At 35.7% G+C, this 18,612-nt stretch overlaps 1 protein-coding gene across 1 annotated transcript in view; it reads left to right on the top strand.

Moving 5' to 3' along the window:
• Positions 1 to 1,399: 1,399 nt before the first annotated feature.
• LOC115452918 overlaps positions 1,400 to 18,612 on the top strand; it is a 90,387-nt gene continuing 73,174 nt past the window's right edge. The window contains exons 1-3 of the mRNA XM_030181543.2: positions 1,400 to 1,643; positions 1,829 to 3,223; positions 12,361 to 12,449. Coding sequence (XP_030037403.2) covers positions 1,400 to 1,643; positions 1,829 to 3,223; positions 12,361 to 12,449 — 1,728 coding nt within the window. The remainder of the gene's footprint in view (positions 1,644 to 1,828; positions 3,224 to 12,360; positions 12,450 to 18,612) is intronic.

Raw genomic sequence — 18,612 nt, 5'->3', positions numbered from 1 at the left:
TAGCGCTAATCATGGCCCCTTTAGTAGTTCCATCATTGTCTCTTTTCTGCTATATAAATTGTTCCGATGTATTGGATAATTTATTTATATTTTGTTTTTGGTTCATCAAAATAATTTAATTACCCTCCTGATGTTTCCATTTAACCCTGTCCTGTTGAATATTGTTGATTAATAATTTATATCACAACAGTAAAGAACTAATGGAGAGTAATCGCATAAATTAAATACGAGTATAATCAATATTGTACATTTAATATTTTAAATTATATAACTCTGAAAAGCCCCTACATAAAATAAATTAACTTAAATTCAAAACAAATGTAAATTAGTACAACGCTATATATTTAATAATTTATGAAATCTTGTATATTAGTTAAAATTGTAAGTTAATTTCGTTAAGGATATATCTATTATCTAGCACGCTACCTATGCTTTATCTAGCATGAACTATAACTTCTCCCCACTATTTATTTATTCTACATCTCAAATCACAATTTCACAAAATAAATGAACATACAACAGCACAATTATAACTCATCACCACAATTTTAAAGAGCTTCATACAAAAATTCAAAACGTAGCACACGACAATTCATTGAACAGTTTTCTAGAAATAAACTATAGTTTATGCACATATTTTAGATAAATAGTTAAGAGTAGATGGTTAATAGCTTAGCACTATAGATTAGCAAGTATTTTTCCATATTTTATAGTGTAAGTAGCATTACATCATATTCGCAAAGGAATAAACACAGACATTTATTTCTTAGTAAAATCAAAATAGCCTTCAAATGCTCATCCTTATGGATAGATAGTTAATGTAAGCAAATTGGGACCTCATTGTAGACATTTCGACGCGACTGAGCACATACGGTTTCCACTTGGGCAAATAGAAGTGCCTTCTCATATTCCGTCCTGACTAACCAAGGGTACGCTAGTCGTTCATCCGAATAGCCGGTAGATAGGGTTTATCAATGTCGTCCCGGCACAATAAAGCCGCCAATAACAATCATAACAGCCTTTATCTATCTATCAACGTATTGAGCACAGACGTTACGTGTCAAAGACTATTCCGATAACATTCCATGTAGATTCGGAGCAATGTGTCGTGAATTTCGAAGACAAAACAATTGCGACGTAACACTTCCAAGAGGAATGGTGCAGTTATCGCCAATTGTTTATTGATAATACGTGTCGGGGATAGGATCGGTTATTACTTAATATCGCTAGTACAGTTTTATCAGTCCGTTGATGCGAACAAGCCCGCGATATGAGGCTTCACGCTTGTTCACTTTATGTACCGAGTAGACCACGTGTTAAAGTATACCGGGATACAAATTTTCGTAATAATAAATCGTAAGTGATTAATTAACTAATAATAACAGTGAATTTAGGTTCGATGTTTATTAACGAAGTTTTGTTCTCCGGCAGGACAATGACCGCAATATGTTTCGTTTGCAACCTGCCGATCTTGTCGCATCAAGTGGGGCTGGTGTGGGCGGGGGGCAACGGCTGGGACGAGCTGACCCGCTCCACCCTCGAGGAGTCCACGCTGAGACAGAGACTCGGCAGCCGCAGGGACTCCGCCGCGCAGGTCTCGTGTCTATCGCCGCCGGAGCCCGACGTCTCGGACCAACCCCGAGGTAAGAAAGTCATGAATTTTACTATACTTATACCAAAAAAAATGTACAATAAAGTAAACTTAAGTTACTAACTTTTTGTAAGGCAATACGAAGACATTTAAACTTTTTTTTCGTAGTCATACTCTTCTATAGATAACAATGTAATGTAATCTGTCTATATCTTCTATAATTCATTATGTTAAAAGGTGGCCCCCGCCGGCGCCGCTCGTCGCTCGCCCAGCTTACGGACATACTGCGCGAGTGGGGCGGCGGCGGCGCGCCCCGGCGCCAGCGAGCCCCGCTGTCCCGCCGCGAGACGCTAGCCGATCTCGCCCGCTCCCTGCCCTGGGCCCGGCACGAACCGCCGCCGAGACGCAGGCGGGACTCCTCAGCCGACTCTGGCATCAAGTCCATGGCTTCCAAGCGTCGCGATTCAAAAGCCGCCCCGCAGGACTTTCGCGCCGATTTCCCAAATTACTGGGAGAGGAAAGATTCTACAACAATAGTGCCGTCGAGAGAGCGCCGCATTAAGCGTCGCAGCTCCGGTGACGAGAGCAAGGAACGAAGGGACTCTGTAGATGGCCACCGACATAGACGAGACTCCGTAGTAGCGCAACCACCACGGATAGTAGCAACACATAGGAAGCGACGTGCATCACCACCAACGCCTGCGCCACCATCATTCGTTGAAGTGTCTTCTGACCCCGGACCTTCCACTCACCCACCAGCAGTAACTGTGGTCGCGATACATGAACCCAGCCGATCAGATGGTGAATGTCAACCAATGACGATGCCAACTATTATAACCTCCGCCGTGACCCCGTCTCCAACCTCACCGACCGTGCCGACTACGAACTCAACCCAAACCGTACAAACAAGTACAGCTACTCAGTCAGCACAGGCAACACAAGCGACAACGCCGAGTGGTCGAACACCTCCCAGTCTCGGTGGTAGGCGAGATTCGACAACGCAATGCGGACGAGCAAGACGGGATTCTCGCGCAGCAGCGAGCCCAGAACGTAGGTTAGGCCGACTGCAAAGACAGGCAACGGCATTTGATGATCCCATTGGACCGCCTGGAGCGAGACGTAGGGATTCCGGTCCTTCACTGGGACCTGATGACGAAGGCAGAGTTCGGAGAGATTCTCTAAGCCCTGACTCAGCTGCACGACCAAGACGTGATCGTTCTCAGTTAAGCCCCGATCGAGCTGGAGGTGGTGAATTAAGTCCGTCAGCCGCGAGACGTCGCAGTCGGTTACGGAGGCAGGCTTCATGCGCTCGGATGGGCCGAGCGAGAAGTCCAGAGTCAAGTTCCTGCTCCAGTCGAGATCCGAGTCCTTGTGCTCGGCCTCCGGAGAGGACGATGATACGAAGGCAGTCTACAACCGAAGAGATATTAATAGCGCGTGGATTCCGACGGCAATCGACCACGGAGGAGATGATCCGGTGTCGGAACTTCAGGCGGCAGAGCTCGCAGAGTGACGACGCGTGCATGCGGGCGCGCGGCCGACGGGACTCCTCCACACAGATACTGGACGGGACTATCGGCACCATGACTGTGGAAACAACTAGCACGTTCTTCGACTCCAGCACGCAAACTGGTGAGTCCATTATATTCTTTTGTTATTATATTGGCCTATCGACAAAACATACATTCGTTGATAGTTTTAGACCTAAATATAATTTATTTAATCAAATGGTTTTCAATTAAAAAATACGACGAATTTATAGCAAAGTGAGTAACAATAGGTTGGTGCTTATGTGCGATAAGTGCAGTAGAACGCATGATTGTGGGTTATAAATATTTATTCTAGCAGTAAACTTTATATCATGAGATAGTTTTTATAAATTTTTAATACTGCGTAAACATTGCATTTGTTGACTAAGTAACAAAGGTAGGTAAGTACAACATAAAAAGTCTCATAGTGTTTATTATTTTTCAACTATTCCCGGTGAGCCAAAAAAAACATTTTATCCCTGGTTGAAAAAATAATTCGTTCGCAGAAGTTCTAATACGTCATTATGCAACAATTCATCAAACTTGAAAAATAATACAAAGTCTAGATAAAACTTTTAAGCGTTTACTTAAAGCTTCAAACTTTCCGTACTCTCAGCATAAAAGCTTCAAAGTGCGTAGACTTGGCTGGCGGCAAAATCGAGTTAAACCTATCACATAATTGTTTGTAGTAAAATTAATAAAGTGCAAGCTTGCCGTGCGGGCCGCGGACAAGTTTCATCCTAACGCGCGCTAAACTACTCTCGCCGAACGTAAAGCAAATTACAACCGTAAACTCAATCGGTGTACGAGCAGCGGCCCGCGGCCACGTGCTCAGCCCCCGCCCCTTTTCATCAGCCAATCGATTTACACACAGCTCTTTCGTCTCACTCTACCTGCTGTTTTGCCGACACGGCCGAGGAGTGAGAAGACAGCCGAGCCGAGGGAGAGGCACAGTGGCGCCACAGAGGTCCGGACAGTGGCGGCGTGTGGCGGCGCTCGAGGCGCTTGGCGGCCGGTCATTCCGAAGAGCATAACAGCGCGATCGCGCGGGCACGGAGATGAGATGAACCGAGCGCCCGGCGCAGGCCCGCCCGCCCGCGCCCTGTCATCTGTTGCGGATCGCTGCCATGTTTACTAGAACCAAAGTGACGTGCCGTACACAACGAATAACCTCAAATAACAATACGTTTGACAGCCTAGTATCGCGATAAAATATATATCGTGAATCCACAACAACCAACGTAGACTCTACAACGAATACAGATATCTTGAAAAAAATATCCACCAGATTATATTTGTATTTTTGGTACACTGTTTTGTTTTTTGTTCCGCGTACATAGAATAATTACGATAATGATAACACATTCCTGTCAGTGACGTGAAAATAAGTTTGTGATAACTCCCATTTACACGTAGAGATAGAAGACTTTTTGACATTGAACTTAACCGCAAATTATATTTCGAGAGACATAACCTAGACTAGTGCATTTTAAAAACAAAACACCAATATTTTTAACTGTATTGTAGGTAAAACGTAAGTCGCATAGATATAGTGGACGTAAATATTTATGATATCAGTGTTTAGAGACAAAAAATATTATTAAAATGTGTGAAGAATATTTATAAAAATTTCGTCGCAACGATATGGTAAGTACCGAATAGTATAGTTTATCGTAAAGTTTATACACCCCCACAATAAGTCAAATGACGTGCATTTTAAACTTTGTTATATTTACATAAGTTTAAATCCAATCTTTTTTTTTTACTTAAAAGTAAATACGTAAGTTGTTTCTGGTAATAATGTTTTCGAACGTTAAAAATATAATTAGAACTCTGGATATTTATATAAAGTATAAAGGGCGAGTGAGTATTTTTATATCTTCCCTAATTCTTGAAATAACCGCGTACAAAAATCCTTTTCATAATTATCCGTTTTCCTTCAACGACAAAGAGATTAGATCGCTTTGAAAATTGAGTCGGACCATAACGATCTTAACAAATTGTCAGTCGCATTTATTTTAATATCGAGATTATATTATATACGAATTTAATATATAAGTGTAAGCAAATTCACATAGTACTAATGAGGAGAGGGTTTTCATTTCCATTTCAAAGCATTTAAAATAATATTTAAATTATGTATTACACTTAATTAATGCGGTTAAATAATGGCATACTATTTACAGGAACAGTGTAGAATTAATTCATATGTTTTATTAAATATCTATTGGTGCGTCTACAGAAGAGTTCCTTTTAAATAATGTTATAGCAAGAAATCTAAAAGTACTGGCGAACCGCAGTCCGCACACGAAATGAGATCGGCGTAGCATTGTGGTCGTGCTGACGCGATTGTTCCCAACCACAACCGAGACTTGACAAATCTTAGCGGTATTGGACAGGAAATACCTTCGACAGTCAGACGACTAAGTTTTACGACTTAATTATAATTACAAATTAAGTCAGTCTGTTTAACTACCCCACGATCATTTGTACCCATGAAGATAGTTCAATATTCAAATTAACTAAAACCAAAAGTTACACGTCGCACCCTAAGAACTAAAGTGACCTAACTCAAAATGTATATACTTTCTGATTTTGTTCAAAAGCGATCTTTCAAAGCATACTCTGTAACCCTATGACGAGAAAAAAATAAAATTATAGAATAGAAACAGATTCTCACATTCGCCGCGGCCTCCCAATTCACTGCCTTATATATATTTTTTAAATATTTTTTATTTGTTTCCCACAAATTGTCTTTTTTGAGTTTGGTCACCTTAGTTCTGAAGGTGTGACGTAAAATTCTCAACATTGTAGTTTGTTCGCTTCAGCACTAAAAACATCACCAGGAAATCAATATGCCCGAGAAATCACAGTAAGAATTTCGAAGGTCTATAGGGCCTGGTAGTCTTGAATAATCCAGTTTCTTGGACAGTTCTGTACTCTCTCAATAGACCAGAGTGGCGGATTGAATCCATCTCAATAGTATACGAGATTTATGCTCCGCAGTCAAACTTATATAATATAAGAGATATAATTATTATTTATTAGCTTGGGATTAAGTTTTATTCCCCATATGGTTATAAATTCGCCCACTATCACTTCCCGGATACGTTGTGGGCGGAGTATGGGTGTAATGTATACTAGAGATCTACTTCTTCTGGGAAACATACAGGCACGTTTCATAATAGTTGCATACATTACATAATAAGTTCTCGTGAAATGTAAAACACTAAATGTAACAAACATTTTCCATGATATTATAATAATCAAATTATAAATTAATTACATTCTAAAGTTTTCGCTAAACTAGATATAGGTTTCACTTTCAGATTGTTTTTGACTTGTATTTATTGAATTAATGAAAATTATATCTTGTTGAGTGGGTCGGCTAAATTGAGACCAAATTTACAAAAACCATCTGATACTTTCCTGCAATTATTGTGTCTTTTATAGACAAGCAATTTAATTACACAAAGTTTAATACCTCCAGTAAATCTATCAGGCTTCCACGTCACTTCATTAAAATTTAATTTGTTACGAGTGAGATAATTATTTGTTCTAATACAAAGCATAGTTAATGGACTGGGTTATTTTGATAAAATAAACCTTATTCCTTTGTGAAAACGTTGAAATGAAATTATTTACTTGAACCTATAAAATATTTTACATTATTTAGATTCCGCCAATATTAACTCTACCATCAGTTCGGAAAGCAGTTCTCACCAGAGAAATAAAGCAAGAAACTCTGGTGTTGTTTTCAAAATCAGTCAAATACAGAGAAAAAAAGTACAATTGGATTTTTCATTGTTGTTCAGAGGAATTCATTCATTGAAGGCATAAGATAGCAATTTCATGATTCCCACTCCGGCCTTGCTCCCATTCTAATTGATTCTACTATAACATTGCCTATTGCAATTACTTTACCATGAAAATATTAGTGTCTGGCTTTACTTTACCATGAAAATATTAGTGTCTGGCTTTCTCTGGGGGAAAAATTATAAAACACGATTTTGATACAATAACTATTAAAATAAGCTTTTAGCGATTGGAAATTGATTTACAATTAAAATACGATAATATATCGATTTATATCTTTAGAGGATATACTATAAATTTTCCGTTGCCTTTAATTTTCACATTTATCAATCTTCATTACGAATATCGCCATTTGTCGGTCAGTAAATATGGAATTACGAAACTACCTTCGCTTTATGTTACTTTTCAAGCGATATTATTAAATAAATAACCATAGCACTTTTCATTTTTTATTAGTGTTAGTATTCTGCAGTAGCAGAAGGTGAAATTTTCTGGAAAGGAACCCGACACAACATATAGGTACTAATGCATAAATACGGTTTCCAAATCGTTCTGACGATAATTAGATTCTACATACATTTTACATAAAGGAAGCCGCTAGGAATTTGGTTATATGGACACTTTGCCACTGGTATCTGTTCTTTTCCACTTGCCACGAATCCCCTCCAATGTGGCTTTGAATGCCTTATTCGAGCTGGGGAAGGGATACGGCTTCGATTTTAAAACCGGTCGCCTGCCTGTCGCCGTTCTTTGTGAATAATTTTATAGTGCTAGTAGAAGCAAATTTTTATTTTCTAAAACAGCAACCTCATTTCTGAGCGAAAACACGAGTAACTAAACCACAAAACGAGCGTGTAACTAAAGGTAATGAAGTAGTCTCTAGTTAAAAGCTAATGTTTTTTTTAGGGTAATTTACGAACATCCTTACTCAAAGAGATTCGCTTGCACGTCTTTGTTGTCAAAATCAAAATCTGTGGTACTTTTTTACTTTTATTTTGTCTATCTTATCCATTAGGAGGTGACAAATACATCCCTATATTTAAAATATATACAGCATTAATCATTTTTAGTGAGTCTTTGAGCTAGCCAACTTAAGTATAGTGTAGTCAGCGGAAGTAACACCTACTTCCTGTTCCCGGCATCCAAACATCGAGAGCCAAAATCTGTATACGGGACTGTATAGATTGTCATACAACATGAATTTCAACTACTACTTCTTTCTTTAATTTGGATGTACTTTTCATAATATTGACGCGGACCTTATATTTCCTAATTTATATTTTACTTACCATCTGAGTACAAGCACTTAACCTACATACGAAAGTACATTCATTACAAGAATTTATGAACAATAACCTACATTACCGAAAGCGGTAAACTTATCGAATATTGAAACAATATTGTTTCTCAGACCGTAATGTTGATATTGTCGTTGACTACCGTCTATAAAAAAGGAACGATTCATTTACAGCTCAGTTTACTGCGTCTAGTACGATCACATTAATTACGCCCTATTTTCTATTTAATATTTCAATATGGACGCGTGGAAAAAATATTACATTACGATGCGAGGGGAACATTTAATGTCATTAACTTATATTGAATTTCTTTAAGTTGTATTAAATATATCGTGTTATCGCCTAATGGTGTTTGAATCTTGAGATCTGAGTTCATTACCACTGCAGATTGAAATCTGATTAAGTGTTTCGATTGCAAAATATAAAGAGTAGCACGAATATGAGACCGATATGACTATAAACAAAGGGTCTACTTCGAAAAACGAAATCCTTAGTTTAGGATGCCGGATCGCACGTTTTGTTACTAAGTAGTGTTATAGATCCGATGACGGATTCGACGACGGATCCGATCTGTTCATCGCCATATTTCAGACATGAAATTTGTAAGAACTGATAGTTATACTTATTAAAGCCATATGCGAGGATAAAGTTCAATTGCTTCCTTAAGAAAAAAAAGGGAAATGGATCCCACCACCAAGATAAGCTACAGAACGGTGACAGATACGAAGTAATTTGGTAATAGAGTTAAATCCGACGTTCGTCGTTTCTTCGTTTCAGACCGACGTTTCAACGTTAGTTTTTCCGCAGTAGACCCTCTTGTCTCAATAGATCATGAAACGAACACAAGCTTGGCGATACGTGAATACACTAATTGTATAGTTAAATAAATGTAAATAATAAACGTTCATTGAAAGATTAAATTAGAACCATTTTATCATAATTCTCTGCATGATTACACAAATTATTACTTCAAATTCGAAATCAATATTGATAAAGTACACGACGGAGTTTCTCAAGTTTAGTCTTGCCCAGGGCCATTTATCAAATTTCGCTCAAAGAAATACAATGAGCAGCAACTAATTTAACAATTCAGCCTTTAGGACCTTCGAAATGTATCAAAGTGTCAAATAGATTAGTCTGTGATTAATCAGAACTTCGTTTGTTGGACGTTTTAAATTTATTTTGAAAAGTACGCCGCCGTGCCAATTGGAAATGGGTTTTTGGGTCTTAGATTGTTAAATAAGAATAGTATTATTAACGTGCCCTTAAATATTTACAAGTTGGGTAGGTAATAACTCTCAAGGATAGCACTAAACAAGTATTCCAGTACCTATAAAAAGAGTAAATTTCTATCTAAACGCCGATAGCTCATCTCAATAATTCTTTATATGCTGTAGATTATCAGCGGCGATTATTCACTATCAGGCTATGCAATTGCTCTTTCGGCAGTCTCCTATAAAAATATGTTTTATTATAAAATCTCGACTTACCTTAAAAGGAATATAAAAATATATTTTTTAAAACTGTGTATAATATTAACAGTATAGCTTTAAATAATCACAGTGGCCGATTCGTATTAATAATTCCGAAAGAATAATTCTGCCGAAAGGAATGAAAACATCGATTGGAAGTTCATTTTAAAGCGGCCCCAAGTTACAATTTCAATGTTAATCTATATAAATTGAGAATATAAAATACTATTTTTACAGCATTATTCAGATTTCTAAAATCTTTTAGTATTTTATTTTTTGTAAAAAATATTCTGAAACGATAATTACAACAATAATATTATAATTTAGTGCAAAACAACTATTCGTTGAAGTGTGGGTAACCATGAAGAACTTTGATTTTTTCTAAGCGGGCACGGCAGTGACTTCTCTGCACTAGATGGTAAGTGGAGTGGAGTGCAATAGAATGCCGACTAACGAGAGATGATTATCCGTCGGCAGTCGATACAATTGTGCCGGACTGTTGGAACCGGATAATATACACAGGCTGATCCCGGAACGCGACACAATATACCACCAGTAGATAAGTAAGAAAAAGCTAACCATGTTTTTCCTATGCTGCATATTGAATTCGAAACCTCTAGATATATTTCTCTATAAGTTTAAGATCCTAGTGAAATTATTAGAACAGTATACTTTATTCTTAATTTAAAAATAACAAGTTTCATCTTCAAAAATTACACAATATTGACATCATAAGAAAATCTTCAAAACTTTAGAGAAACATCCAAAATTATTATGAAAAGTATGTTACATTTTTTAATAAAATGTAAACAAAACTATCCTGGTAGAACAGCAAAGTGCTTGTCACACACCACGACGGCGTATGTCCATAACTTGGCCTTAAAATTTTGAGCCTGCGGCTGTTGGCATCTCTCCGCGTTACGTCACAGCCCTTTGGCGTATAGCCAAAGTAAAAATGTACTTTCACTATTTATTGGACGATTTAACTATGCTTATTTAAGCCTCCATTCAACTTATATTTCGAGTGCTAAATTAATTTCATATCACCATTTTTGCATTAGGAAAGCGTTACAATGTCATAATAACAGCTCTGTATTATTTACTATCCCACTGCTGGGCATGAACTCCTCTACTACTGAGGTTTAGGCTTTAGTCCACCACGCAGGCTTTGTGCCGGTTGGAAAACTTCATATACCCTCAAATTCTTATGAGAACTTCTTATTGTTATTATATCTTATCTTGATATAGTTATGCAAGTTTGCTCACGATGTTTTCCTTCACCGTTAATGCAAGCGATATTCAAAAATACACATATAACGCTATAAAAGTCAGAGGTGTGTGCCCTTAAACTGGTTATCCGCCTTGGCAGTCCTTTCCACTCTGGCCACTTTTCCAACTACCCTAGTTCTACCGCCGCTCACAATGTATTCCTAATTCAAAAATGTTGGTATGTATTTGAATATAAACTCTTTCACTCACAAAAATGTTGCGGTCATAATGAATAACCCATTTTAAGGGAAATCCTAAGAGGCCTTTTTACCTTACCCAAAAATCTTACACTGACAGGTGAACGAAGAATAAGTATCGCATTGAAGAGTGATTTTCCAAGGAAAGCTCTTAAAGTAAAATGTTACTGAGGTTTGTAAAAGGTGTTCGATTGGACCCGATCCAATCGCTTTGATTTACACGATTTATGTACGCAGATTTATATTTCGGCCGTGCGTATTTTATGATATAGTTGAGTTAGTCGTTAGTTCATTAGGTTGTTTCAAGCTATAAGATATTAAAATACTACACAAATTGGAATTAATTTAAATACGGTATATTTTGTATCCATTTCTTTATCGATATTGGAATTCAATCAATCCAAGAAGAGATTAATGTCTAAATTACCTGTAATAAATGTTTTTCCTTTGAATTGGTAAAGTATTAATAGCTCCGAAGCTTATAGATAGGAAATCAATAATCCGAATCATAAGATCGACAATTCGATGGGTGATTATTATTTACAGGTTGTATAATTTAACGCTGTAGCCTTGAACGGAATCTATACGAAACCAAACATAATCAGATTTTCTAGAGACAATATCATTTTGAACAAAAATCCAACATTCATCGAACTTACTGGAAAGAGGAGAGACAGGATCGAAGATCAGTTTCGTGGCTTGCATTGGAAGGGACTATGTCCAGCCGCGATGACTGATAATGATAATAAAACTGAAGGAACAGAATTAAATATCTTATTGTTATTAAAACGGAAAGGTCAAAGTACTTTGACTACTCATTCGTAAACAGTCGACGTTCTATGAATATTTTCGCTTGAGGTAACTCGTCCGGCGCGGTCAATGATAATAAATATTTATGCCTTTATTTTTTGTTACATTTAAATAATTCTTTTCATCATTTTACCACCATTCAGGCTAAAGAAATATTTTTACTTTAGTTTGTATACATTTTGGAATAATAAATAACAAGCAGAAAAAAGAAAGGATTATAAAAAGGTAGAAGTGCGGTTCAGTTTTCTATAATCCTTATAAATTACAGATCGCTTCGTCTTCGCACGGGATTCCGAATTCGAAATTCCAATTTTAAATCCACCAACCGTTTGTAAAATATTGATTAATCATGTTTTTCAAAAGTGATTTGTTTTCCAGAACCATCCCCGCTGTACGACAACAACCACTACCACGAGGAATGTCTGCGCTGCAACTCCTGTGGGCTGAACCTCACCGGGCCGAACCAGGTTAGCAATATTTGCTGATTAAATATCTGTTAAAGTCAATAGGATTAGTCATAATATGATTTGTGTTTATGCGTCTTCAATGATTCTAAGATGGTATTGCGACGCCGAGACAATATGAACAAATATATTTCTTTTAGTTTCGTCATTTTACAAAATTATATGCATAAGTGGAGTCCGCGTTTGAGGTTGAATAGTATGTTAATACGACACATAGTTAACAGTAATGTATAATATCTCCTCTAAAAAGCACGAACTCACTGAAAACAATATAGTTCTGTGGTCATGCAATTCAAAAATTCTTGAAATTATTTTTCTTTAGTGTTTATGACATAAAACGCGAATTGAAATAAAAAACAAATTGTATTTAAGTAATGTTTTTCATATTCATAATTCGAACACAATTTTGTTCTTTCTCCACTAACATAGAGAACATTTTTAAATGAACAATATTCAAAACGTGTTTCACACATTCGCATACCCCACGGCCTTCCGCTAGTCTATGATTTATGACCTGCATTTGTCATCCGCGCCTGAAGTAGCGAGCGAAAGCTTGTCATGAATGGTCTCCTTTATTCTCTATTTTAGTACAAAGTGCATTAGCATTCGGGGATATGCAGTCTATTCGAAAAGCAACGGGAGCAATTAGGATTTTTCTCTGCATTTTAAAATGTTGTACGGAGCCAGATTTATCGTTGAAGTTTTCATTGTGTTGATTTCGTTTTTTCATTAAACACAAATAAGAATTGGAATTGTTTCATTATTATCAACTCTTAAATCCGTTTTTTCTAAATTTTCAAGTAAACAATTGAACATAATTTAAAAACAGAATATTTAAAAACGAGTATAAAATTTATTTACAAAACTAGATATTACTCGTGGCTCCGTCCGCGTGAAAGAGTTTTTACAGGATAAAAGCCCATACCCTTCCCAGGGTCTCAAATTATCTCTATACCAACATCTAATCCGCTCCGTAGTGTTTGGGTTTATCGCGTTCAGACAGATGCGGTGGGAAACTCTGTTGTATAAAACCTAAGGATAATATAACAAAAATAGTGAAATTTGTTACGAAAGCGACAAGTAAGTACCTCATACGTCGAGGACATCTGCAGACAACGTTCTAGCGCTGAGTTTAAACTATCAAACAACTTATCTGTGTTAAACCATCTCTGACGTCATTCGTGGCAGTATAGAGAAATCTTGCCCACGACTTTAAATAGTTTAACATGTGAAAAGTGTTTCTTTAGAAAAATTCTTAAGAAGAAAATGGTTTAAAATAACACTAGAATATTAATTTTGTCATATATTATATTTTAAGGATATTTTAAATATCTTTCTTACAGTATAAGCAAATTTAATTTCTTTACATTTCTTCTTCTTTCATTCTTTGGTCTATTCAATTACAAACTGAATAAATACTAGAAAATGTGTAATAATACACTTGATGTTGAATCGAACAGCGATAGATGGATTTGCATTCGTCTAAATAAAAAAGTGCTTAAATTCTAAAGCTTTCATTTAGAGTACCTTGCTGTTTCCATTGAAATCAATTACATTTCCCCAGTAAACATTTTCTTTGTATTTTTCATTCAAGCGGATATCTAATGCTTCAACCTGATCCGATTCTGATGAAAATTGCACGCTCTTTGCTCCACTCCTATTTTTGTTTCCCTTTGGTCTTAATTGAATACTTTAGTGTTAATTTGTTTCAAATCGCTCGCTAATTCCTCGATGTTTCGCTTTGAAATTTAATTAAAACTTTTATCGTTACCTTTTATGTTTTTCAATATTCGTAACTTACTAAACATTAATAAAGAAACATAATATTCTGCAGTTTAACTGTGTTCCATCTGTAGTTACCATCTCTTTATATCCAATAGAAACTGCTCATATTTTATGATTAATAAGTAATTAAAATAATATAATCTCTTCCTAATCCCTCTCAGTAGTAGAGGAGACCCGTGCTCAGCAGTGGGTAAGTATATAATACAGGGCTGATATTATTATTTATTATTATTAATCTCTTCCTAAATATATAGTATCCAAATACCAGAATATAATAGTTATAATATAATAAATAATTATGTACAAAACTTCACACCCATTTATAATACCTAGATAGTGCTGAGAGGGTCAGTCTGTCTAGACGTAAGTCTGTCTGACAGCGACGTGATGTGCATTCTAATTGCAGTGGAAAGAATTATCGCGACGCTCGGATAAGCTTAGTAATAGCCCAGTTTGTAGTTCAGGATAAGTCGATGTTCTTGTAAAGATCTAGTTGTATAGCGGGTTTCCACAAATGCACCTAAATATATATCTTAGAATCTAATAAATAATACCTAAAATCGGTCTTTGTCCATTCCTCCTACAGAACTTTGAGAGATAATCGGTGGAATTCACATTTAGCCCGTAAATAATAAGATTGATGAATTTATTTACGTAAATAAATTATTTAGTAAAACCTTTGTGCAAATCTATATGTAACCAAAACCGCATAACTTAGTGGTAAGTGAATAAGGGTTGTATTTGAAAAGCTTAATGGAGAGGGCCCACCCTTATTGGATAGTAATCAATATAACGATCAGCCCGGCACGGTTTCCGTTGCTGACTTAATAGCCTATTTTCATTCTAATGTTTTTGCCAAAGATACAAAACATCAATGGAATTGTTTGTAGGGATTTACGTAATGTAGTTTTGGTTGTTACTATCATGGAACATGCTAATATTCATAATTCTTTGTTGGTACACGGGTCTCTGAATACAGGCTGGGTGTAAAAACTGAGCCAAATCTGTTGGGTAATTTGATTAACAAAGTGTGTTGCTTCAACCCTACTATCATTATACTAGTTGATTAAAAATAAGTTATAATGTGGTCGCTTTACGTAATGGATGATTAGAATTATCATTGCAGCAAACTATTGTTTTTTTTAATGATTTATGATGTCCCTCTTCCTTGATTCGAACAAACTAAAAGCTATGCTTGGTATAGTTAACACGATTCCTTCTGTGGATCTTTTTGGACAATTATCGTTTCCTGTTGTATTGTGATCACAACGTGATCTTCATCAAAATATACTTCAACTCTGCCTAATTTAGGTTACATTATTAAAATGTATCTTTTAGCTTTGCGATAAAACTATCTCAATATAGTTTAAGTATGTGACAGATAGTTTTTCACCCGAGAAAATATTAAATTTCTTGGAAACAAACAATAATGTTGGCAAGCGCGCTCCTTACCTTATATTCTTCAAAATATTGCACATCATATAAATTTTCATTAAATTTATTTTTAAAACTTTGAAAGACGACGTAACGGTTTTTACATGGTAATAGCAGTATGCAGCTAACTTGACTTGCTTTTTATTTCGCACTCTGAATATTGCTAATAGACAGACATTAAACAGTATAGTTAGTTATGGACCGGATATCAAGGCTTAATTTATGCTCCAAAAGTTATTACCAAATTATGTAATTCATTTTCTATATAGTAATACGTGAAGAAAAATCTTTGAACGCCTTTTTAGGCAAGTTGCTCGCACGAAGAAGTATGAGATTTGATATGAAGTTCACATAGAGGAGAGGATAGAGTGCGGAAAAATATAATTTACGTAGGTATTATATTGACGAGCAGCGTCGCACGCTTTAGGGGAGGCCTATGTTCAGCAGTGAACAGCTGTAGGCTGATGAAGGTAAAATATTATGTGCAACATAATATATATTGAATTCGACCATTTTCAATCACTAATATATAATTATATAGATGTAAAGAAAACATGTTCCGATACCATAAAAAACTCTTATTAAAACAATGATTGAGCAAAACCAAAATTTTACAACTGAAAGATTTCTGTACATTACCATTACAAACTCCATAACGTATTTAGTGGTGTACACTAATTCGCTGTAAATGTACGCGTGAAATACGACTTGTTTGAAAAGTGTTTCCTTTTATTTGCATTGCAGAGCGTACTTCTAATTTATTAATAGCAAAATTTCGCCGAACCCTGTTGTAAATTGCCTCTACATTATCTTAACTACTTCAAATATATTATCCATGGTTAAAATTTCGTGTTCATAACTCTTGAACGATTAGATAAATTAAGTAAATTATGGGATATTCATGTGGCTATTATTGGACCGACATATTTTTAACCGACTTCAAAAAAAGGAGGAGGTTATCAATTCGACGTGACTTTTTTTTTTTTTTTTAAGTTTGTTACCTCAGAACTCGCTCATTTATGAACCGATTTGGAAAATTCTTTTTTTATTCGAAAGAATTTCTCTCCAGATTGGTCCCATAAATTTTTTTTCAAGATCGCTTCGGTAGTTTGGTTTTAAAATTAAAAAAAACTAGAATAATTATGTCGTCCAAGAAAACGAAATCGCGAATTTAGCTTTCCTGTGACGTATTTAGTTATGTTTTTGCATTGAGTTTGGTTGCCTGTACTTCTCACATACTTATACATATAGCATAACACCTTTTCCCCGTGTCAGGGGTAGGCAGAGGCGTATAATTTCATCGCGATAGTCGTACTGCGTGCGAAACACATTAGTTGTGTTTTTGCGTTGGGTTTAGTTGACTCTACTTCTTACATACATACATATATATAGCATCACACGTTTTCCCCTTTTCAGAGGTAGGCAGAGGTGTAACACCACAGCGCGATAGTTGTACTGTGAGCCAAATAATATCAGTTGTGTTTTTGCGTTAGGTTTGCTTGAATCTACTTCTTACATACATATATATAGCATCACACCTTTTCCCCTTTTCAGTGGTACTCAGAGGTGTAACTCCTCGGCGCGATAGTCGTATCGTGAGCGAAACACAACTATGCCATTGAGACGATCTATTTTTTACTAACACAAAAAAATAAAAAGATGAAACACCATACATGTGATTGGTATTACACCTTTCACTGTGTATGTTGTAGTACACGCAAACCTACTTCTTTTAATTGATTTGAAAGAAATTTACCTCATAGATGGACTATGCAACAAATATAGCTAACTAGCAATTTTAATTAGGCACCGACTCCAAAATTGGTATCCAATATATACTTGTTATGTGAAATTATTTATTGGTTTTGAGTGGTTTTTGAAGGCGGTTTAATTTTTTGTTAAAATTATTTTTATTTGTAGTGCTTTTAAGAATACAAAGACTTGGTATATAAATATTACTTACGTAGCAACTTTCATGAAAGAGACACGTTTGACATGAGGATTTTTTAATTATTATTACTAGTACCTAAAAAGGAATAGTAATTTTGAATTCATAAATTAATTTTGTAGAATTAATAGTGCATATAGTTTTAATAATATGTTACAAATATTATACTAAGTAATTAATGTTCGAGCGCAATTCCTATTATTTTCATTATGTTCAATTCCGTATTACGACGATGGCAATAAACACGTCATAACTTACAGAATAAAGCCGAAGGTGAGAGAGAATGTTTTCCTTTTTCCATTTCCATATGCTAATATAGTCATCAATCATGAGTAACTCACATTTGCGCGGTCGGTTAGCCGTGGACTGCTGGTTGTACGCTTTGCAGTTACCCTACTACTTTCTAACTTACTGTATTTTTTTACTCTCATTTCAAAACTATTAAGAAATTAAGTTCAAAAAGTATAAGAGTAGTTACATTCCACTATTTATTCTGTTTAAGTTGCTGACTGGTAAGCTGATTTATTCAAAATACAAAAAGGTGTTGGAATTCGTACGTATGCAGTTAATAAGATTTGTACTTAATAATAATATTATGCAAAAGAAGTTTTTTTTTTCATATTAAACACCTATGTATGTATTAATGTATTTTATTATATTTTTCCTAACCTTTGTCAAAAGTACCGGTCCCTTAGAATCACATTATCTGGCTGTCAATCAAATGACTATTTGTGCTGAAATATAACTGGGGTATAGACGAGCACTGATGAAATAATTATTACGAATGAATTCTTGGACGGCCTCCAAATTCGGCCAACATACGTAGGGCATTCATAAAAAATGTACGAGCCGATCTCTCCATAAGTGATGTAAGAATGCCTATTCCATTCATAAAGTCTTGTTTATTTACGTAGGTATTTAACCTCGTCAACACTATATCGATTGAAGATTATTAGAGTTCTGCTATAGAAATATTTGTCTAGAGCAATATTGGTAATA

Source organism: Manduca sexta, chromosome 11 (genome assembly GCF_014839805.1).
Source record: "Manduca sexta isolate Smith_Timp_Sample1 chromosome 11, JHU_Msex_v1.0, whole genome shotgun sequence".
Classification (NCBI taxonomy): domain Eukaryota; kingdom Metazoa; phylum Arthropoda; class Insecta; order Lepidoptera; family Sphingidae; genus Manduca; species Manduca sexta.
The sequence above is the reverse complement of the archived record's forward strand: the minus strand, read 5'-3'. Positions and strand labels throughout refer to the sequence as shown.